The sequence below is a fragment of the Coptis chinensis genome, chromosome 9 (assembly GCF_015680905.1).
Source record: "Coptis chinensis isolate HL-2020 chromosome 9, ASM1568090v1, whole genome shotgun sequence".
Lineage (NCBI taxonomy): Eukaryota > Viridiplantae > Streptophyta > Magnoliopsida > Ranunculales > Ranunculaceae > Coptis > Coptis chinensis.
The window spans coordinates 74,040,534-74,065,559 of record NC_141464.1 but is presented as its reverse complement, the minus strand read 5'-3'; the positions used below and the strand labels follow the sequence as shown (position 1 = coordinate 74,065,559).

The 25,026-nt window shown below is 32.2% G+C and overlaps 1 protein-coding gene and 2 long non-coding RNA genes across 3 annotated transcripts; 2 read left to right on the top strand and 1 right to left on the bottom strand.

Moving 5' to 3' along the window:
* Positions 1–13,831: 13,831 nt before the first annotated feature.
* LOC147477973 (uncharacterized) lies at positions 13,832–15,875 on the top strand. Its single transcript, XR_015208960.1, has 3 exons — positions 13,832–13,900; positions 14,207–15,253; positions 15,441–15,875. It is a non-coding gene; the product is annotated as an uncharacterized LOC147477973 (long non-coding RNA).
* A 1,445-nt stretch (positions 15,876–17,320) lies between these two features.
* LOC147477972 (autophagy-related protein 8C-like) lies at positions 17,321–19,300 on the bottom strand. The gene is made up of 6 exons (XM_086582121.1): positions 19,133–19,300; positions 18,994–19,043; positions 18,175–18,230; positions 18,010–18,062; positions 17,777–17,895; positions 17,321–17,681 (listed from the first exon to the last, which is right to left on the bottom strand). Exons 2-6 carry the CDS (start codon positions 19,028–19,030, stop codon positions 17,590–17,592), a joined length of 357 nt encoding a protein of 118 aa, XP_086438247.1. The 5' UTR covers positions 19,031–19,043; positions 19,133–19,300; the 3' UTR covers positions 17,321–17,589.
* An 860-nt stretch (positions 19,301–20,160) lies between these two features.
* Positions 20,161–21,826, top strand: LOC147477971 (uncharacterized). The gene is made up of 3 exons (XR_015209542.1): positions 20,161–20,261; positions 20,882–21,093; positions 21,612–21,826. It is a non-coding gene; the product is annotated as an uncharacterized LOC147477971 (long non-coding RNA).
* Positions 21,827–25,026: the final 3,200 nt, after the last annotated feature.

Below are 25,026 nucleotides of genomic sequence, written 5' to 3'. Positions count from 1 at the left end.
CGGTGTCCATACTTTGCAACTTTCCAATTTTGTGACATATGTAAGAATCCTATTTAGATAGGTATTAGAATTCAGCCCAAATAATTAAAGACAGTGTCCATATTCCTATTTTGTGGCGTCTGTAGGAGTCCTATTTAGATACGTATTAGAATTGCTGCGGACACAAATCCAAATCAATTTATAAACATATTACAAATCAAAATAGAAAACCATATTCGAACAACAAACAAAATAGTCTATATAAAAGGCATTATGGAGAAGTAGTTTCTTATAACTTTTCTATTCTCCAAGTTAATTCATCTAGATAGTATTGGTCTATTAATTCACTGCTTAAAGGTATGTTTTCTCTCTACTGTTCTATAATCATCAAACTATTTACCTTACACATATATGTATGCATCTAACTTAAACCTAGGAACTAGATACCAATAATTCAATTCTCTTATTTCGTTATTGTCAAGTCTTATCTGCTGATCTATCCGTAGCTACGATTCCAGCCGAAAATCGGACTAATCGCTTTCTTAGCAGCTACTTTTGCTACTATACCTATAATAAAATACAGGAGGAGCATGTAAGATATAACACTTGATCAAACAAACCTATATGTAAATGTAAGAAAGAAATTAAACCCTACTAGCTGCAATGTATCTTCAATTTTTCATGTGTTCATAACAGTCAAAGAAATACAATAAAAATTATTACCTTACTGCATTTTGAATTCATCACCGAGATCATATAAGCATATGTAATTTTGATTATCATATATGAATATTACAGAAAACAGTAATGAGAGTAATTTACTAAAAGGGATCTCCGTCCCATATGTAATTTTGATTATCACATATGAATATTATAGAAAACAGTAATGAGAGTAATCTACTAAAAGGGATCTCCATCCCCTTTTTTCCGAAACATAATTTCAAATGTAAAAAGATTTTTGCCCCTGTACCACAACTTACCATCTAAGGATTTTACTGACTCATGCCACCTTGGCCTCAGGATCAACACTAACCCCTCTGTTCCTCAGAAAATTGTGAGCTGCTTCCATAAGCTCTTTATCAATGTTACTAGGTGAGAAGCAGTGTAGTGTAGGTCCAGATTTGTTACCGCTAACCAGAGCGAAGTGAATTAATAGCTCCAAATATGGAAGACCTATTTGGACAACAAAAAAGTGTGATGTACAAAACGCCTACCATGACAATTACATGGAAAAAAAAAGTAATAATGGTATTGTAACAGTTGTGTAAAAACAAAAAACAAAAAACAAAAAGCAAGGTATTAGAATTCAGCCCAAATAATTAAAGACAATGTCCATATTCCTATTTTGTGGCGTCTGTAGGAGTCCTATTTAGATATGTATTAGAATTGCTACGGACACAAATCCAAATCAATTTATAAACATATTACAAATCAAAATAGAAAACCATATTCGTACAACAAACAAAATAGTCTATATAAAAGGCATTCTATTCTCCGAGTTAATTCATCTAGATAGTATTGGTCTATTAATTGACTACTTAAAGGTATGTTTTCTCTCTATTGTTCTATAATCATATATGTATGCATCTAACTTAAACCTAGGAACTAGATACCAATAATTCAATTCTCTTATTTCGTTATTGTCAAGAACAATCTTTCTTTGCACAAACTTATTCTGGACCATCGAACTTAAACCAACATCAATCAATATGACATGCATGTAATGTAATTGACTCCTGACCAATTTTCAGGAATATGGCTGAAAAAGAATACACCAGAATCAAGGAAATCAAAGAGTCCAATGGAAATTACAAAATCAAGGTCAGAGTAAGCAGAATCTGGGAAGCAATTGACTACACTACCAATACAGTCAAAAGCTTAGACACGTTGCTGTTAGACGAACATGTAAGTATAAGCTAATCTTTTTATTTCACTACGTCAAACTCATACAAATAGAAGTAACACGATTTTATTGTCTAACAGGGAGATCAGATACATGCAAAAATTCCAAGTTTCATTATAGGCAAATATAAACCGCAGCTAAAAGAGATGCAAATCTACCACATCGAAGACTTTTCAACACTCAAAATATTTGACAATGTCACATACCGTCCAGTGAATCATCCCTACATCATCAAGTTCAAATGGAATACAATCGTGAAGCCAAACAGAGAATTTGACACTCAATTCCCAAAACAACAATTTGACTTCGTAGATTTCACAAAGGTGTCATCGAGAAAAGACAACAAGCACCTAAAGGTAAAAAAATAAACATCGTAATTAATCATAAATATAAGATGTGATGTCTACAAAGTGTGTTTTCTATAACACGATTTTTTTTCATTGTGTACAGATATCATTGGAATAGTCGGACATGGAGCCAACCCCGTAGAGTAGAAAAAGAAAAAACAATACTGGTATCAACAATGATGGAATTATATCTAAAAGATGAAAGGTGATAATTTCAATTTAAAATAAAAGTAATGAAGTTAACGCCTTCTACTAACAACAAATTTTTATATAATTGTACGAGGAACAATTCAATACAAGTGACTATTTGGGCTTAAAATGCAAAAATAATCAAAGATTGGATACTTAAAAACTCTTCAGTAAAGGCAAAAGCGTGCTAATAATCAAAGATCAATTAGTGAATTTTACGGTAAGTCTAAAAAAAATCAAATTATTCTGAGTCGATCATTATCATAAACTAAATGAAAAATCCAATGTCACGGAGGTTCATATTCTCTATCTACAACATCAAAGAAGTAAAGTGTCGAAATTAGGACATTCAAGAGATTGCAAATCTGAAAAGCAGTACACTCTCTGCTATACTTATTCACTTTCGAAAAAATAACAAAATCAAATAAATAGAAAAACTAACTAACTTATTTTTTCACAGCCAATAGAAGTTGAAGCACAAAAGAAGCCTGATGAAAAAAAAAAAACTCTTGAAGAAGTAATGAATCACAATGAGAAGATCTCTTTGGAGATAAAAAAATTCAAGTAACAAATCTTTTTTCAGATGTAAGTTGTTATTATTTATTTATTATTTTTTTAGTATAGAAATATATTTATTACTACATTTATTTGCATTCAAAACATATTTATTTGCAGGAGACACATTTCACATGCAAGACATCCATAACCAAGATACTGCATGATAACGGTTGGTATTACAAAGCTTGCCCACATTGTGCAAAAAAAATCACCACCAATGCAGAAGGATACGAGTGCACAAAACATGGCAACGTGGAACCAATTCCAAAGTATGATACATGACTTTAGATTGTAAAATGCAATATTCAATTCTGTATCGACTAACTTTAATTTTAATTTGTAGGTATATCCTAAAGATGGAAATAGAGGACAACACAGCCACAGCAATGGCAACTTTATTTGAACAAGAGGCTTCATCTTTACTTCAGAAAAGTGCAAAGGAATTACTCACAATGGAGGTAGATTTATACACAACTTCAAAATTATCATAAATTATTAATATTTAATTTCACGAATGGCTGATTATTATCTTACTTTTAATTTTCTGAGGAGAATGGAGCGAGAGATTGCTGAAAAAAGAGTTTGGAAGGCTAATTGGGCACACAACTATATTCGGATAAGAGTAACAAGATTCAACAAAGAACGTAACAACAATTCACTAACTATTTCTAAAATCTTTCCGGTGAACAAAATAGACAACACCTAACAAAATCGAAGGTATACTTTATCTTAGTCAATAACAATTTAACAATATAATACTTCTCGCAAATTACTTACCATACATATTTTACTTTCGGGACAACCACGATGCAACACCAAGTGACAATGCATCTCGAATACAAAAATAACTCATCAGATTACACATCATTCAAAAGCACATCTAGATGGGCTGTGGCCACCATCATTGAAGATTCAAACAACACAAATGGCGGAGAAGATGAACAACCACCAGAAAAAAGAATTTGCGAGCGAATGAAGATAACCAAGAATAATAATTTAGTAGCATATTTGATTTTATATTTATATTTGATTATGCGAATTTAATCGATGTTAGTTGAGGAAACATCATCTTGTAGTTTGTTATTTCAGTAGATTGTTTTAAACTTTAATTTTTTTATACTCAAGTTATTCTACTCTATATATAAACAACAATTCCAATCAAAATTCCACCATATTATTGGTGAATACCAAAATTCTCAATAGCACATTCATAAATAGATTTAAATGATTGTGGACTATGGTGATGTTACTCTCAAATAAAGATTTCTATCATCACTTCACCTATAGGTGCTCAACCAAGAAACATGATTTTTCATAAAGGCGTTACACTTCAAGTTGTTGCTCAATAGATAATCAGTCATTTCATTCTGGATTTCGACCAACTCGAGATCATCCAATGCCTATTGGCTCGGACATCGGTAGACTAAAAAGGCTTTGCAACTAAATATGGAATAAGAAGATGTACTTACTACTAGATTCCTTACGAACCGAGTTTTTGGTGGAGGAACTGAACCCCTCATGTCGGGTTGCAAGGGTTGGATGTTCTTTTCGTTCTAATGTATATATAATCCTTTGTTAAAATCATCTTAAAATTCTACTAAGCCGTTTAAAAAGTAAAACAAACAAATGGCAATAATTACAAAATTGATCAAAGCGATTCACAAAACTAAGAAACCATTTTCTATGATCTCCTACAAGTGTATTGATAACAGGGCCATACCGAGCAGAAAACAAGACCTTTTGGCTATGTTTTAAGTAGTCTACAATTTCACATTAATGCAAGTGACATTTATTTTCAAAGAACCTATCTATGTAAGCAAATATGTGTTTAACAAATAAACTAGCTAAATCAAAAATGCACGCTATATGAAAGATTAGGATAGCTAACCTTGAAACAAATCCTTGGACTCCATTGTAAAATTTCACAAAGCACCCATGCTTTTCAATTTTTGTAATCCATCATCCACATGTCACCAATCCCTCCACAACATCGAAGATATGAACTAAGAATTTTCAGCTTATGGTTAAAAGCGCATGTCAATCACTAAACAAGGAAATCGGCTAATCTACTTATAATCTACTTATTGGGAAAGGAAAAACTTGATAGAAGTAAAGTAGATGGATAAATAAGCATGTACACTAGCGAATACATAACGAGTACCCTAAAATGCAATCTAAAATGTAATAAAATTTGTATGGTAAAAAAAGCTCAAGTTTGAGAACCCAAAGCGATAATTTTTTCTACTTAAAATAAATACGCTCATTCACAGATTCCGTTAGATTATAAGACATCTAAATTTGGGCTAAGACACCAAAGAAAAGTCGGAATATAATTTTGTTTATAATCCAATGGATATCGTTGTTGAATGCTAATCCATATATGGTTTTTTTTCAAGTGGACTTTAACACTTCCTTATTTAGATAAATCACAATGAGGTAGTTTTTGTATGTTCATCGGTTTGCTAACTCAAATAATAAATTATGTTCTTAGCATAACAAATGAAATAAGCCAAAGTTTGTTGGAAATGTCGACTAGGTATTAGCGGAGAAAAGCGTAAAAATCTTGGTGCAATTAACCACAAATGGCAGAATTCAAGGATGAGAGTTACTGTTGCCTTTAAAATTGTTTCCTCCATCATAAAGTGTCTTTCCATTTCTTAGGGGAGGACGAAGCCTTCATCATTTGAAGCTCGTTCTTATGGCATCTCAATCACTAAAAAATAAAGCAAAAACCTTTATTTGGAGGGGGGGTTCTGAGCAATAACAAAAGATTCCTAAACAAAAAATCAAATCAAAATATCGACTTACCAATTCAAAACCAAATCGAATTACGATCTGAGAACAATATTTCAAATTCAAAATCAACTAGAATTCTAAAATCAACTCTATATAACACCGGATCCGACTACACAAATATTAAGCTGATTTCTTCTTTGCAACAATCTAATTTCTTTCGGTTTTCAACTTACGGGTATGTTTTTACAATTCTTCAATGCTGCCAGAGTGCCAATGGCGCGTGTTTTTCAATTCTTGAATAGTAAAGAAATATCGTTGTGTGGAATTTGGAATTTGGAAATATCACTATGTGGAATTTGAATTTTTGAATTCTAATTATTTGGAATTTGGATTACACGTACTTTAGCAAATATTTGGAATTTGGAATTTGGAAATATTTCTTGGCATATTACTTTAGCAAATATAATTAACAACTGTATCGGTAAATGCCATATCCGGAATATTGCATCGGCACGATAGTAGATATTATGCCAACATGTATATAAACTTATTCACAATTTAACGTACTAATTATGTTTAATTTTTTGTGCAGCAAAATGGATCATGATAAAATATTTCCCATTTCAAGGAAAGCAATATTGAATCAGATACTGTTGCATAACGAAATTTATACACCACCAGTTTACAAAACGGAAATTATAGGCGACAGATTTGGATCAAATGTGACTATAGACGTTCCTATTCTACAAGGAATATTTAAAGAAGATTGTGACGACTATGATAATTCGTCAACATTGCAAACATGTTATGGAACTCTGGAAGAAAACACAAAATATAGCTGAAAATCAAGTCACGCAGCTGCTCTCACATCACTTTCGTGAATTGTACCAATTCGACGTCGAGATTTCAACTTCAAAGAACTTACCCATATCACGACAACAACTTAAAGAAGCAAGGAGCGAAATCAATCATCTGCGTCCGATTCATGAAGAAGCTACAAAGCGAAATCATACAACTTCAAAGCCAATGAACGGTTTCATGAAATAAATCAACAGCGCATGTCGATATCATGCACGTTGGACAAGAAAAATAGAGAATTACGAACATCATTTGCTAATGTTGACATGGACGAAAGTGATGAAGTTGTTGGATAATCAACATTAGTGATGATGATGAACGAGAGAATAAATTTTAATGGAACTATTACTTATTTTAGGAATAATAATTAGGTTATAGATTGTGCCAAGTTTTAAACTTATCAAACACGCAAATATATGCTTAAATTTATTACATGTTTGTGATTTATTATGCAATAATTTCTCAATTAGTTAAATTACATGATGATACACTTACTCCTATTACACAATCTTTGGAAATGAAATTTCTCAATTAGTTAAATTACATGATAAAACCCTTACTCCTATTACACAATCTTTGGAAATGAAAATTTCATAAAAGAACCGGGCATATGCCCGGTATATCTAGTCTATATACTAAAAGAGACCTTTAAAGGAGAATTTTCTCTCTCCTATGTGGCACTATAATATGAGAGTTAGCTTTTTCTCTATCCTATGTGGCACTTTAGTATGAAAGATAATATTTTCTAATAGCCTATAATCCTACGTATATTGAACCTCTTTATACAGTTTGAGTGTATTTCTAATTCTTGTATTTAGAAAGTTTGAGTGTATTTCCAATTCTTATATATTTGATCAAATAAAAAAAATTGCTAAAAAATAGGTGATGTGTAGAAAGTAATTTCCTATTACAGAATCAAACACTTTTAGTGTTCAATTATTATATATTTGATCAAATAAAAAAAATTGCAAAAAAATTAAGTGATTTATAAAAAACTAATTCCTTATTACAAATCATACAATTTTAGTGTCTATGATAAAACACCGACTTATTTCAAATATATCCTTAACATGGCTCAAAACATAGTTAAAAACAATTATACAAAAAATAACATCACAAAATATATAATAGAAAATGAAAAAAAAAATAACGGCAAAACAATAATGACAAATATTTTAAAATATATATAATATTGATTGAAACTAAAAAAAAAAAAAAAAAAAAAATTAATGGGGAACTGAAAACTGGATGCAAATGCATCGAACTAACCTCAACGTAACTAATATTTAACGGGAAATCGGAAACTGGATGCAAATGCAAGCATTAAACTAATCTTAAAAAGTAAATAATAGAAAATCGGAATATAGATAGAACCGCATTAAACTAACCTCAAAGAATAATTAACGAAAAAATTAAAACTTGGATACAAATATATCAAACTAACATCAAAAAATAATTGTCAGAAAATCGGAAATTAGATGCAAATGCATTGAGCTAACCCTCAAAGATTAAATTAACAGAGAATCAGAAACTAGACGTAGCTGCATTGAACTAATTTTTAAAAAAAAATTAATTATAAATTGGAAACATAATGCAAATGCGTGGAACTAATTTTAAAAAATAATTAACGGGAAATCGAAAACCGGATGCAAGCTTGATTTGAACTAATCTAAAAAAATAAATTGGACGCAAAACCTCCAGAAATAATTAACGGAAAATCAGAAACTAAATGCAAACTCATTGAATTAACCTCAAACAATAATTAACGGAAAATCGGAAACTAGATGAAAATGCGACTTTAATTATTAAATAATAAATGAGAAATCGAAAAATGGATGCAAATGCATTAAACTAATCTTACAAAATAATTAATGGGAAATCAGAAACTAGATGCAAATGCATTGAATTGACCTCAAATAATATAACAATTAACAACAAAAAATTGGAAATTGGATGCAAATGTATTGAACTAACGAAAAGAATAATTAACAAGAAATCGAAACTAGATGCAAGCGCATTGCCCGATCTCAAAAAATAAATAACGGAATTGGAAATTGGATGCAATGCATTGAACTAACCTCAAAATATAAATAACAGAAAATCAGAAACTGAATGCAAATGCATTGAACTAACCTCAAAACATAGTTGGGTTATATGTTGTGGGAATGTCTCGATAAGTATAGTTTTGCATTTAAAATGGTATTTATCTTATCTCTTTCCGTATGATTGTGAACTCCTTGCTATTCAAGTAGTTTCAATATATATGAACTTCGCCTTATTAGGCAATTTCACAAAACTTCAATCAAATTTCTATTATTAAACAACAAAATGAAGTTGAAGGATTTTATCAAAGGTGAGTTTTTTTTTTTTAATGGAGAGTGAGGTTTTCACGTTATAAGAAATTTGGTTGAGTAATTAATATAATATTAATATATAATAGTTATGCATATTTGCAAATATTTTTCAGAATAATTAATATAACAACACCCATTCGTAGATAATCTTTGAAGATTCCACGTAGTGAGTTATGCATAATTTAAAAAATAATTAACGAGAAATCGGGAACTGAATAATCTTCGATGATCCCATGCACATAGTAAATTAAACATAATTTACTTTTTATATCATGTTTGTAAGGACACTACATATGGATCAATAGAAGTTGGTATTATACACCACATTAGATAATTATAAGGAAATCAAACTGGATTCAAATACATGGCGAGCTCAAAAGAGTAATCAATGGGAAATTAGAAACTTTATGCAAATTGCATTAAACTAACGACAGAGAGTAACTAACGGGAAATTAGAAATTGGATGCAAATCCTTGAAAAATATCTAATGGAAAATCGGAAACGATATGCAAATACATCAAAGAAACCCCAAATAATAATTAATGGAAAACCGGAAACTGGATGCAAATGCATTGAACTTAACTCAAAAAATAATTAACAGAAAATCAAAAATTGAATGCAACTGCATTGAACTAACCTCATAGAATAATTGGTGGGAAATCAGAAACTAAATGCAAATGCATTGAAATAACCTCAAAGAATAGTTAACGGGACATCAGAAACCGGATATAATTATATCGAACTAACCTAAAAGCATAAATAATAAAAAACTAGATCTTGGATGTATTGAACTAACCTTAAAGAGTTATTAATGGAAAATGAACTGGATCCAAATGCAATAAACTAATCTCATAGACTAATTAACTAAACATTAAAAATGGATGAAACCATCTTGAACTAACCTAAATGAATAATTAACGGGAAATTATAAATTTGATGTAAATGCATTGAACTAACCTCAAAAAATAATTAACGGGAAATCAGAAACTTGATGCAAATGCATTGAACTAACCTCAAAGAACAATTAACATAAAATCGAAAATTGGATGCAACTGCATTGAACTAATCTCAAAGAATAATTAACGGAAAACTAAAAATTGGATGCAACTGCATTAAACTAAAATTAGAGATTAACTAACGAGAAATCCAAAATTGGATGCAAATGCATTGAAATAACCTCAAAAAATAGTTAACTAGAAATCGAAAGTCGGATGTAACTGCATTGCACTGACCTCAAAGCATAAATGTTCACTTTTTTAGCCTCCTCACATGAGTAATTACGAGTAATTAGGAACCCAAAACAAGAGTGAGTTTATAAAAACAGGCTCTTACATATATGCAAACTGTATAGAAATTGTAAACTATCGAACTAACCTAGAAAAACAATTAACGGGAAATCAGAAACTGGATGCAGATGTATTGAACTAACCTCAAAGAGTAATTAATGGGAGATTGGAACCTAGATGCAAATGCAATGAACTAATCTCAAACACTAATTAACGAAACATCGAAAACTAGACGAACTATCTTTGAATTAACATTTTAATGAATAATTAACGGGAAATCATAAAGTGAATGCAATTGCACTGAATTAACCTCAAATGATAATTAACAGAAAATCGGAAACTTGATGCAACTGCATTGAACTAACCTCAAACAATAATTTATGAGAATTTGGAAACTGGATGCAACATACTATATTAAACTAACCTCAAAAAATAATTAATAGAAAATCATAAACTTGATGCAAATGCATTGAACTAATAACCCTAAAACATATTTGTATTATATGTAGGGGGAATAAATGTCTCGACAGATATAGTTTTGCATTTTAAGTAGTGTTTATCATAATTCTTTTCTTGTGATTGAGAATGTTTTGCTATTTAAGTAGCTTCAATATTATTTTTGCCACATGGGCATTTTCACAAAATTTCAATCAAACTTCTATTGTTAAACCTAACAAAAAAAAGAAGTTGATGAGTTTTATCAAAGTTTGATGCTTTCTTTTTATAGAGAATGGTGCAAGAAATTTAAATGAGTAATTAATATAATTTTCATATCTCATAGCTATGCATAGTTGCTAATATTTTTTAAAATAATTTAATATAACGGCTCCCGTTCGTAGAACACGTTCATGTGATAAATATTTTCAAGTGGGAGTAGTGTATTCTTTGAGGATATAGAAACAATCAATCTGTTTTAGTGATTTGTACACATTAGTACATAAGCTGAGCGGTGATGATTTACAGCTAAATCACCATAAATCTAATAAAACTATTATACAAACTAGATCGAGTTTAAGATAATTCCATTTGAAAATTACAGATTAATATCCTAAACCAAAAAGTGAAAAGACTATTTCAATTTGATCCCTTAGTTTCCAAGTACTTATCCACCATAATCGATGCTCATTAACGTATTTCAATTTATTTCTAATAAAAATATATTCTGGTTCAAAAATTTCCTGCTAAATTACTATAAATCTAAGAAAACTATTATACAAGCTAAATCGAGTTTAAGATAATTATATTTGAAATTTATGGATTAATATCCTAAACCACAAAGTGAAGAGGCTATCTCAATTTGATCCCTTAGTTTCCAAGTACTTATGCATTATAATCATTTGCTCATTAACATTATTTCGGTTTATTTTTAATAAAAATATATTCTGATTCGAAAATTTGTGTGAGACATTTTGTAAAGCCGTTTCAGGACACAAAATATTTAATAGATCCCGGGCGTATGCCCGGGTCCAAAATCTAGTTTTACATCTAAAGAAGAGAACTAGACAATGGCGCACAAGGATAGTTATCTATTAGGATTTAGGAAGACTTTGCCCCTGAGATCCTAGTTCAAAGTTCCATAAATAGAAGACCTCAAATGAAACAACCCTAATGCGGTAATGAATCAATAACTACCTGGGACTCCATGTCCTGTGCCTCCAAATTATATTTCTCTTTCCAATGCTCAAAAAACAAAAATAGAAACAAATAACAAAAAATTTATCTATATTTGCACAAACAAATCAAACAAAATAAATAAAGAAAGATGAAAAGGGTCTCAAGATGAAAAATCTATAAATTTTCATGATGCTCAAATATTAGAAACCGCCACATTTTGTTGTATCTTCTATATTAAATCTCTTTTTGTGAGACTAAGGTGCCAAACAATTTATTTTTCTTTATTTTATTATTTATTTTTTCTTTTTTGCGTCAAGGATTTTTTATTTTTTATTATCTTCTTTCTTTTTCTTGTTTGATTTGTTTGTGCAAATCTAAAACCATTATTACACAGTGGGCGAAAATGCTCATCTGCGATTTCAGGAGGCCACATCAGCATAATTTTTAAGTAGGTATCCAAAGTTAATTAAAAGTAAGGACAATATTTTAATTATTTACAATTCAGTCCTTACTAAAAATTATACCAAACGTTGGATTTGCTCGAGATTGGTTAATGTTTTCGAGATCCATAAAATCATGAGAAAACAATTACACGCCCATCAAAATTATGATTCGTGATATATTTACCATTATTACACAGTGGGCGAAAATGCTCATCTGCGATTTCAGGAGGCCACATCATCATAATTTTGAAGTAGGTATCCAAAGTTAATTAAAAGTAAGGACAGTATTTTAATTATTTACAATTCAGTCCTTACTAAAAATTATACCAAACGTTGGATTTGCTCGAGATTGGTTATATGTTTTCGAGATCCATAAAATCATGAGAAAACAATTACACGCCCATCAAAATTATGATTCGTGATATATTTACGGAACATTAAAACACACAAAATGATTAAAAAAAAAAAAAAAACCCTATCGCCTCAAACTACGAATCCTCAAAAAACGAAAAACCTTCAGCTGAAAATAGAAAACCCTTCCCATCGCCTCAAACTCCGAATCCTTAAAAAAACAAAAAACCTTCAATTGAAAATAGAAAACCAACCCAAAACTTTTTCTTCTAATTCTTAAGTTTATGATCCGAGCTATCAACATTCATATCTCTCTATAGAGGGTTGGCAGAGCCCGAACGGTTTTATTCACTTCCCGAAGTGAGTTAAAAAGAGAGTATGGCTAAATCTTGCAAAGGGTTGGCAATGGAACTGGTAAAGTGTCTTAGTGAATCTGACTGTGTTAAGGTAACACCCCTTTTGTTTCTATAACCAAACAGCTTATTCAGTTGATGAAAATTTGGTATGTTATTGTAGGTTGAAAACAAATCATATAGGGAGTGTTCTGGTGAACTTATTTCAATTGCAAAAGAGGCCAGGTATGTTTCCTTTTCCCATTCTTTTGGAGATTTCGGTCGATGGCCAATTCCCATTTTGTTCATTTGTTTCTCATTTACACATATTTACAATGAAGAGACAAAAAACCAATGATGTGGCTCATGTATAAGTTTTACGGCCGTATGTTTGCCACTACAGACAGTTGAAGTAGGCAAAGAGTGACTTTGAGAACTCTTGCTATAAGGATGTCACTGAAAATGTTGACTATGAGTGCTTTGTGATTGTATTCATCTGTAATTAGAGGCAGGAGTTTCGAATTTGATAAAGTATATTGTGTGTTTTCATCTATAATCATAAACTAGATATTTAAGAGTTTGTTCGTGGTCGTTGGCCAACCATTTTTACTTCTAGGACTACGTTGGTCACTAATATTTAGATCTAATTTTATTTTATTTTTATAATTTAATCTTTTTCTTTTCTGTTGATTTATAAATAATCGATTGTTGGTTTGCAGATATGGCAGGATTAGCACCAGAAGGATCTCAGTTCGATGGTCGCCAAGTATGATTCAAGATGAATGATTTGTATGTTTTAATTGGATTTATATATTTGAGCTTTTATTATTGGATGTGGAATATGATATTGTATTTTTGGGTTTTTGATTGGATGTGTGTAGACTCACTGCTGATGGGTTTTGATGCAATGAATTTGCAAGAGAACCTTCTCAGGGGAATTTATGCTTATGGTAAGTATCAGCTGCGCCTTTCAGTTTTTCATAAGCATGTGAGATATTTTCTTTGGGAGTTTGAGAAATATTCGAATAATATTTTTTTAGCTAGGTACTGGTTGAATTTACAAGAAAAATCGAGTTTGTTGGGTTTTTTGCTGAATGATTATTTGGCGGTATGTGTTGCATAAGTTGCCTGCTCTCATTGTGTTGGATTATCTGTTGTAAATAGGTGTTTTGCATATTGTACTGCATCATGAGTAGCTCTTGGTTCTCCTAGAAATAAGAATTCCATGTGATTTACTTTTCTTTTTCTTTTTGTAGGTTTTGAGAAGCACTCTACTATTCAGCAAAGGGGGATTGTACCCTTCTGCAAGGGGTTTGATGTGATCCAACAAGCACAGTCTGGAACAGGAAAGACTGTAGCTCCCTCCGCCCTGATAACATCAAGATGTTTGTATTGGATGAGGCTGATGAAATGCTCTCCAGAGGTTTTAAGGATCAGATCATTCCTTTTATCCCTTGGACTCTTTGTGTATGTTATCATTAATTATAATTTTGTTGCGTCTTTCAAAAAATTATAGGGTTTACATTTGGCACATATAATAATCAGCCTGTCATTGAGAGGGAACATGAATATGATCATTTAGATGAACTGTATGTATGATCATTTAGGCAAAACCGTGTATGTGCACCTCAATTAGTAAATTAAAAATGACATTTGGAACAGGAAAAAAAAAGAGAATACAGTTTTATCAAAAAATTAGCACAATAAGGATTTAAGCTTATGTGGCCACCATGAAAAATGCCAACGTCTCTTTCTTTAATTTCTCCTCATATATATCATCATTAGCTGCATAATCATCCTAACAAAAATACACATAATTAAAGCATGACACACCAAACTTTTAACAGATTTGACTTCCCATAGAGATAGACAAAATACATGTAAGACATACCAGGTCAACTACTTTGACAACTGTTTTTTCGTACCTAGCCTTAATCTCTTCTGCCAATGCCTGTCACAAAAAGTGATTCAACAACATATACATAGTATTATTCTTATTTTTTATGAACAAACTTGGAAGTGATTGGTAATAGAGAATGAAGATGGTTGTGAACTTAAATCAAATATATCATTCTACTAACAATCATAACCTATACTAACATTCACCATTGCCACCTCCATATTTTTGAAGAAAATAATAGTTCAAACAAAAATTTCAATTTGAGTCCACTATACAATATACTACATCTTTCTGCAGCCTGATAGACCAGATGAAATGGATAGAGTAGAAGCCGCTGGTGGAAGAGTCATAAATTGGAATGGCTATAAAGTACTTGGAGTGCTTGCTACTTCTCGATCCATAGGTATGTCCAATGATTTATCCTTTAAGAAATGGAAATTGTTAAGCCTGTTTTAAATGAGATCGGTAACTCTTTGTTGGCGGGGTGCTATCTTCGGTATCATCAATTAAAATTTTAAGACTTTCTAAATGGAATTAGATGTTTATGCTATCTTCTGAACGTAATTAAGATCTAAATATGATGAATGTAGGCGATTAGTACTTTAAACATGTTATGTCAAATGAGATGGCTTGCCAGGTTGCAAGGCATTGTCGAAATGGTCAAGTTGGGAGAACATTTGCAAATTCCACCAAGGAAACAGTCTTGGCTGAGTTGGCAATGGCTCAAGGTAGTAAGGACAACATTAGTGTAGTGGTAATTGAGTTGAGCAAATCAAGTTGAAAATATGTAAGCAGTAATTGTTCTATTTTGTCCATATAGAGGCCGAAGTTTTAGTTTTCCATTGTAGTTTTATAATTTTCTTCTACTTGAGCTTTGAAGTTTCAATTTTGAAAAACAAATTGTACAATGATACTTTCCATATGTATTTATGTTTCCATTTTCGGCTTCAAAAGGGTACCAACTCGAACTACTCCTGTGAGTAATCTTATGGTCCAACTCGAAATAGCATGTAAGTATTTAGAAGAGATTCACCTTATTAGCGATACTGACAGGACATCCCAAAAATGCAAATAACGATTGAATGTCCTCGACTACTAGGTGAACGTATAATTTTCATTATTTCTTTTTGTAAGCTTTCATGCTTTGGTAGGACTCCAGTATAAGAGTTCACAATTAATTCACGTTGTTTGTTTGTTTTAGAAAAAGGACGAATATTACAAACAAGGTTCACTCACAATTGTTGTGGTGATGGAGGTTTTCACCAGACCCAACAAGTAAACCAAGGCCATTGCCTAACTAAAAAACCGAATGTGGATCTTTAGCTTTGGTTATGTTGCAAATTGGCATTTTAAAGTGGATCTTTAGCTCCATGGAAGAGCACTTGAATGTGAAATACATCCCAAGAGACGGTGGTTCAAATCCACCAAGGTCCTGTACTATTGTCCATAATTTGAGTAGTATATTAAGTAAGATTCGTCAGTGGTTTTTAACGGATATTATGTAGTTATTATTCCTTTAGATTGTTGAAATGTGAGGTTCGACTGATTTATTTTTTTTATATTTTTTTCAGAAAATTTCAGATTTCCCTTTTTCTTCCTTTTTTAAGCTATAAAGGTTCTCTAATGATCTATCATTCCATCTCACTGTTTTTCTTCCCGTTTTTTACATCCCCATGTCGCCAAAATGGACTAAGCCAGTTAAGTATAGTTGACTCTAATAATTTTATAAAAATTAAGCCTAAAATACAGATAAACCCAAACGTTTAAAGCATACAATGAAACAATTCCGGCATGGCGGGTGAAATGCTAGTATAGGTAAGTTTTTTGTTAGTTACTATTTTGGTTTTAATTATTTAATTGGGTAAGTTATTTATTATTTATTTGTTTTTATTTTTGATTTTGAAAAGAGAAATATAATTTGAATGACACGTGGATATGTCTAAATAATAATAGATTTTTTGATTCGGCAATTCCCCTCTACCGACGAATAAAGAATGAAGGCATTTTTGGAAGGTTTCAATAATTATGTGGCAAGTATATGTATGGACTCAATTGTAAGAAGGTTTCAATAATTATGTGGCAAGTATATGTATGGACTCAAAAGGGGCAGAGTTGCACACTGCACTCATTGCCAAAGTTGCAACTCACATCCATTAAGTTGCTTCAAGTTTCAGCAAGACTCGAAAGTTGCAACTCACATCGCTTTAACATTAAAAAATCTTCAAAGAAAAAAAAAAAAAAAAATAGCCACTCACAAAACGAACATAATCGAGACTACATCACATACTGAAACAACACCGCCTAAAATCTCTCCACTTCGAAAATGTCAGTACATACTCTGTCCTCTATTAAAAGACAGGTATCACTCACTCGAGATTGTTACATACACTGTCCTCCATTTTAAGCGGGGAATCACTCACTCAGGATTGTGACAATTAAGAAAATTTTGTTTAATTAGTATCATAAGAAATTCACAAGTGCGGCTACGAACCATTCATAATCAGAATAATAAGATTCACAAACAAACTGCTTGCTTCTAGCAAATTCTAATGGTCAAGTAGCAATCAGACCAAATTAGAAATAACAAAATAAACCATCTGAGAAGAGTATATGCTACTGCGGGGAAAAGAAGGGGATTCCTAGGAATATACATTTCTCCAGCATTTTCTGAAGTTTATTTACATGGCTTTTTACTTGGTGTTTCCTTCGAACTTGATTTGGTTTTGCTGTCTGGGGCACTCAAAAACCAAATGTGTTCTCCCCACTGTAAGTCATGTAAAGAAAACCATCCTCATCCTTGTTCTCCTCATAGATAGCAGACATCATGGCAGCTGCAATGACAGAAGGAAGATATTACAATTTAAAACACTATTAACAGGCATAAGGTTCATTAAAAGGTTCATAACACAAGAAAGAATCATCTTACCTGTAGGTGGTAGAACATTCTTGACAAATATGAAAATCGCTTTCTCAGCACTAAGCTTAATCCTCTTTCGAACTACGTAAACAAACTGACCAACAGTCAAGTCAGCAGGAACCAGATATCTGCAATCATCAGCAGATAAAACAAAGGAGAATAAAGATTTAGAACCTACAGAATTCTGTATCCATGAAATTAAACCAGAAAACAAATACGGTAAAATATATAGAAAAACTAACTTCTTCTTATCAATGTCAGGAATGTCACTCCTCTCGGCTTTCTCCACAATCACCTATACATAGAAAAACAACTCGTATAAGAAATAACATTCATAGACAAGTATGCATAACAAACAGATGCAACACTAATACATGTTTCCTTTAAGTTTAAAACTGAAAACTCACTGGAATTCTATCAGGATATTTTTCTCTGATACGAGCAGCCTCAGCCTGTCTCCTTTCTGGCATGTAAAACAGATAACTTCAGATAATAATATAGAAAGCCAGATATCAATACAGCTAGAGAAATAGTTCTTGTAAAAGGATATCTCAGGCCAAAATCTCTGTACTCTTTACCAAACAAATTTATTTCCGCTAAGATCGGGAATAAATGTGATATAAGAGCAATAAAATTGAGATACAAAATATTTAGCTGTACACTTCATATTCACATACCAAAAGAAAAAGTAAAATATAAAATAAAATGGACTATGCATATTAATAAAAAGGACCAAATTGATATTATCCGAATTAAGATACAGAACTTCAGCTATTGAGAATCTAGTTACACAGATTACTGATTATTAAAACAAATATTTAGGAGGTTTTCATAGGTAAAGCATCTTATCAAGATTGGACCAATCTCTTTTGCAAGACTATGTAACACATTCAAAACAAGTTTAGCAACATTCAAATACAGGTCAAGATAATTCATTACACACTAGTACATCTAGTCATAATCAACAGAACACTAAGCACGGAACTACAAAAAATGTAAAACAAAAAACGCATGCATAAACCATAATCACAACATCCTAATCAATAGATCATAACTAGTTATCACAAACTACAGAAAATCCATCAAGACACACATGATAAAACCAAAAAGATCTAACCTTTACACAAAATACATAAAATAAACAAATAAATCAACATACCCAAGTTATAATATCACAAGAAAACAAACATAAAGTAATAAAATTGAAAAAAAGAATAACATATTACCCAATGGGTGTTCTAACTTGAATGAGCTTTTTGCCATCGAATAAAATTCACTGCACAATTGAAAGATAATTTATTAGATCATGTATATAAACAATAAACTAATCAAATTGATTATATAGAATTTGAGTAAAACACTTACCAAGAAGAGATCAAAATTAGGGTTTTCGAATTTAGGGAAAAAAAAAATAAAATTTGTGATGAGAGAGAAAAGTAGGAAAGGGAAATATATATAAGTTTCCGTGTGTAAGATAAAGATGCCTTGCTTTGGGGGTAATTTGGGGATTTTTAGAGATAATTGCTTTTACACGCAACTTCCGTATTGCACGTGTGATTAAGTTTGTTGTAACTTGTATATGGACGTGGGCCGATAATGGGCTGTTTTTGTGGCCTTATAAGGTTGATCTCCTGCCAGTCTCTCATAAATTTACCCCTAGTTAGTTTTGGAATTGGAGCCTCGTTTTTATTTTTTTATCACACTAAAATAACAAACGAGCTTGATGAAGCTCGGCTCGATAAACTCAAACAGCATCACACTAACTATAGTGTAAAATAAACAAGTTATTCGGACTTGGCTCAGACCTGTTCATATATTTATATGAACTAAGTTTGAATTTTTTTCAAAACTTGCTTAATAAACGAGCCGAACTTGAACATAGTGAAACTTGGCTTGATTATCTCGAATTCCACCCTTAACTACAAACATTGGTGGTTAGTAGATGCCGTATAACAACTTGCTGGCAATCACTAATAACAATTATTGATCTGTTGTTTCGCGTGCGATACCCCATGCTCGATTCCCATGCGGTGGTTGCACAAACCATACAGGGCTACATGCCTACAGGCCTACACTTAGTTACTTTGCACAACTTTCTCCTTATTTGTATCACTGTATGTTCGGTTTTTCATAAATCAGATGCAAACAATCAAAATTCTAACAACCAAGCTAAGGGTAAAAGTTCACAAACCAAGATCCTGATTGTGTTCTAACTGCAGAATCACCCGTACCAACATGCTTCCCTACCTCATAAATGCGAAATTAATTGCTACATAGTTAAGTCTCTAGGTGGGCTTGTCACCATTTTCAGCTTTTAAATAAATATTCCAACCTCTTCTGTTGTTGGGTCGTTGGGAATTTAATGCAGCTTCTTCAAAACCAGCCCCCAACATCTCACACATCCCTCTCTATTCTTACAAAATTTCTCCCAGCACACATCCTTTCTTCTCTTCCTGACTTTCTCATTTTTCTAGTTTCTTTAGCATCATATAAGGTATATTTGTCTGCCTTCTTTTTGTTCTTAATCACAGTTATGATTAGTATTTTAACAAAGTGTTCATTTTGTCAATCATCCATAGCTTCTTCATATATAAAACGTGTGTTCGTCTTTGAGGGTGCGTACACAAAATGTGTGTGCTCAACTTTGAGGCTATGTACACAGCAGTGCTTAAATATACAAGCCGCTTTTTTCTCTAGTGTATCTCTACTAGATGGCTAGTAACATTCATCATATTAGTTCGTAATTGCACATGCAATGCAAATTGGAGTTTCACAAGCTGTTGTTATTTAAAAGACGTACAATGTGTCAATAGATGCTACTGCTAATTACTTTTTATATGATAACAAACATACCTAACTAGTAATTTGGAGACTTTATGTTGTAGAATATGCTATAAAATTCACTTGATGAAAAAAACACTTAACCTTGGAAGGGGTAGCACAACTCGGTTAGCAAAAAAAAAAAAAGGAAAGAAAAAAACACTTAAAAGCTTAAACGATGGCTGAAACAGTTATACCATCTTTTCTTAACTTCTTTTACATTGTTTCATTTGGTTTCTTCCTATCTTTTTTGTAAGGATATATTCATTTGTGTTCATCCATATTTGTTCTCAGATCAGATGGCAGGAACGTACAATGGCCTCATGGATATAAATGGCCTTGATATAATATAACGGGATATTGGTGCGGTTCAATTAGAAAATAGTTGCTCATATGGTTTGGGCTCTGTTATTTAATTGAGCCGTGCCAATATCACGTTCCACTGAGCTCCTAGAGATGATCATTTAAATTCTTCTTACTCCGCGCATTTGTGTTTCTATTTGAAGGTACTAATCTCCTTCAATGATATTTTTGGTTTTTATTCATTATTCATTTTATTAATTCACAATGTAGTACTCCCAAATCCTAATGAGGTGAAAGGATTTCCATCGCACTTTTAATGTCATGTTCCTAGTGTACATATCCTAACGAGGTCAAACTCAACACAGATATTTTCAATAATGGCAATCCAAACCGTTGATATTTTAGGATTGAATTGATCACTTCATTTTGTGGGCCGTGCAGTTTCACTTAATAACTAAAGTAAGGAACCATACGATCTACAATCTACATGATGGGAACCCTTAAGTGCCTTAACACATGAAGTTCTTACTCTAAAGATTAGCTAGGTAACTAGGTTCATTTAATTGGTATGATCTTTAGGCCATGCAGACTCTATGACCACAAGTTGAATGGTTCAGACTTTAGAGTGCGTGATACATACATAACCCTACATTAGGGACACATAACAAATGGCTAGAATTTTTCAATTTGATTTCCCTTTTTGCCCATTTTCCCTCTTTAGCTATAATATCGAAGACAAGGACAAACACCTACATTTCACACTTCGCCTGTCTCATCTCACACAATGTGCCACTGGTGAGTGGTGAGCTATGGTGGTGACCTAATTGAACACTTTTGAAGTTGGGGATCGATCCACTGAATCTGTTCTTCGTTTAATTATGTTCAATGTTATGGTAAGATGTGGGAAATGTTGTTGGTATTGTTTGTGTTGTTGTTGTTGTTTGTTGTTGTTGCTGTTGTTGTAGTTGTGAGAATATATTATTACTGTAAACACCATTATTTTGAGGTAAATTCCTAATTCTGTAAGTGATTTTTTGGTAATCCTTCTATGTTCGGTCTATCAGCGATTGATGGATGGTATTTCCATAATTGTCTCACTTCGATACTGTACGTCTGTACCATTAACTTTGGGCCGCATTGCTTCTACGATAAGGACAGTAAGAAAGCATCTGTGTGCACTGTGCAGACATATATAATTATATGATATGATATATATATATATGAGGCCGGATCTTCTCCACCCCGGTGGAAAAGACTAACTTTATACACCTTACAAAATAATTTGGACATGTGTCTACATATGTAAGCCCCAACTTACGGTGTTAACTATTGTTCAAAAAAGAAAATCAAAACAAATCGCAAAAAATAGAAAATATTCTATGCGTGAAATCTGGAAAACAAAATGTCCACAATCTCACTCTCTTCTCCTACAGTCCTACTCGTATATTTCAACGAAAAAAACCATTTTATTATTACTCCAAAAAATAAGTAATTTGGTGTTTGCTTTATCTTTCATTTAAGTAGAAAGACTTGTTTTGCATTTAAATGAGAAAACCTACATGTATTTATTTAAATTCAGTGAACTTGTAAACATATATAGTGTTTTCACTCTAACTCTTGTGTTCTTGAATTATTAAGTAGTTATATTGTTCTAATGTAACTTATGTTCATGAATTTTCCGATGGTATTTTGGATAAATATGACTAGCCACTTAAATTATAGTGCTTAAAAATGAATCTAAGACAAAAATGGCTAACTGGATCAATTGATATTGAAAAAGAAATGATCTCATCAGAAATCGCTTGAGCAAATTTCATAAAACTTACAGTTACTTAACAATTGGGCACTGCGATTGTGGAGATAAGCACGCACAAAATCTTTTCTAATTTGTAGTGATTTCTTTTTTTGTTTTATCTCACTCTGTTAGTTTCATTTATTCTAGTGTTATATAAATGGACACATGTCCAAATTATTTTGTAAGGTGTAAAAGTCAACTTTTTCCACCCGGGTGGAGAAAATCCGGCCTCTCTATATATATATCTAATTTGTAGTAATTATATATGTTATCTATAGTATATATATATGTTATATATATATATATATATGTTATTTCAATTGAAAATTTCTTCTGTGCCGCACTGTATCTGTTATTTCAATTGAAAACATGGTCAGATGTGGGGAGAAACATAGTCTTTGTCTGTTTGCCGATCTCTAGTAGTAATTGAAGATATCTTCAATAGTTCCACATTTTGATATAGTCCACATTGTGTGTGACTCTGACACATTTCGACAAAATCGGATAATACTATTTGTATCCGACTCTTCGTTTGTAAGGGTGGAATTTGAGCAGAGGGCTCGGAGCTCAGCTTGGGCTCGGCTCGTTTAAGCTCGGCTCGAGCTCATTTCGTTCTTATATGAGCGAGCTCGAGCTCAAATAAAAGCTTCGTGTAACAAATGAGCTTGATGAAGCTCGGCTCGTTTAGTTCAAATAGCATATTTATAGTGTAAAATAACCGAGGGCTCGGAGCTCGGCTTGGGCTTGGCTCGTTTAAACTCGGCTCGAGCTCGCTCGTTTACTATATGAGTTGAGCTCGAGCTCAATTTAAAGCTCGTGTAATTAGCGAGCCGAGCTTGAGCATGGTAAAGCTTCGGCTTGTTTAGCTCGAATTCCACCCTTATTCGTTTGGAGGAGTTAAAGCACACCCAATTTTTACGAAAACACGCACCACAATTCAATTCAATTTTTTTTGAAATTAACCAATAAAAAATTCCGAAAAGCTAGTGTGCGCAGGGTGTACCCATGCGCAGGTATCTGGGCCACTCATATAGACAGGGGATTCGTGTGTATTGCAAAAAAAAATAATGTCAATGGCTCTCATTCCTGCGCACACGTACATCGTGATGCACCCTAGACGTCCTCTAATAAATTTTTTACCTTACTCTTCATTCCAAAATTTCACAAATACGATGTACGTGTGCGCAGAAATGAGAGCCGTTGACAGTACTTTTTTGTTGCAATACACACGAATTCCCTACCTATATGAGTGGCCCAGATGCCTGCGTATGGGTACACACACTGCACACTAGCTTTTCGGATGCGCACACTAGCTTTTCCGAATATTATTAAGTTACAAATTTCTTGTTCTAGTGAAAACTAGCTACTACACCTCAAAAGAAAACATGCACATTTTTTTAATAAAACACCAACACAAACCACGCAGCAATCAACCTCCAACATCAATCTGGCCATATATGTTTTCTATTTTGTTTTTTGTAAAGCTCAGACGACATTGCTTATAATTTGTGCACATACTTCTCCAACATTCTCTTTTTTATTGCTTATAACTTGTTTTCTATTATCTTTTGTAAAGCGCACACAATTCTCCGACATTCTATTTCTTATTCTCGCATCTGAGATTAGCATTCGATCACAATTGACTAGTTTAGTATAAACACTTACAATTGTAGAAGAAAAGAGGAAGCACACACTTCGATCTCCAACATTATTCGATTTCTCTTGTTTTTTGTAAAGCGCAAACGCTGCTTATAATTTCTTATATTGCTTATAAAAATGCTTAAAATAATTCGTTTTAATGTCTATTGCTATTTGTAAACTACACACTTCTCCAATGTAACGCCCCAAATCTCAAGCAATGACATACCTAAAATACATGGTTTTTCTGATAAAATTCGGTAGAGTTTCCTCTATATTTTTGACATTTCATAAATATAAATCCTGACATAATCATGCAAATCAAACAATATATTTATCATGATTAACTTTTCCAAGACATAATGAGTAGTAGAATCTAGTTACTTAACCGTCTTAACAGATATAGAACAATCAAGTAACTAGTTTATGAAAAGAGATCACTAAAGTACACCTCAACAAACGATATATAAAAAAAAAATGATATTCACAATCAATAAGCAAGGTCGTCGCAAGAGGGTTCGACGCACACAGATCGAGACTATATATATATATATATACAGTTCGGCTAGGGAGACATAAATTTCAGAGACATAAAAAAAATAGCAAAATTTCGGCTGTTGGATCAAGATTAAAAAACAAAATTTCAAAATTTTGCTATGGACCCAGATCAAGATTAAAAAACAAAATTTCAAAATTGACCTCA

Coding starts and splice junctions, on each gene's coding strand:
- LOC147477972 (XM_086582121.1), bottom strand. CDS start 19,030: ATGGCAAAAAGCTCATTCAAGTTAGAACACCCATTGG. Junction 18,231..18,993: donor CAAGTTAGAACACCCATTGG/GTAATATGTTAT, acceptor TTTACATGCCAG/AAAGGAGACAGGCTGAGGCT. Junction 17,896..18,009: donor CCTGACATTGATAAGAAGAA/GTTAGTTTTTCT, acceptor TGATGATTGCAG/ATATCTGGTTCCTGCTGACT.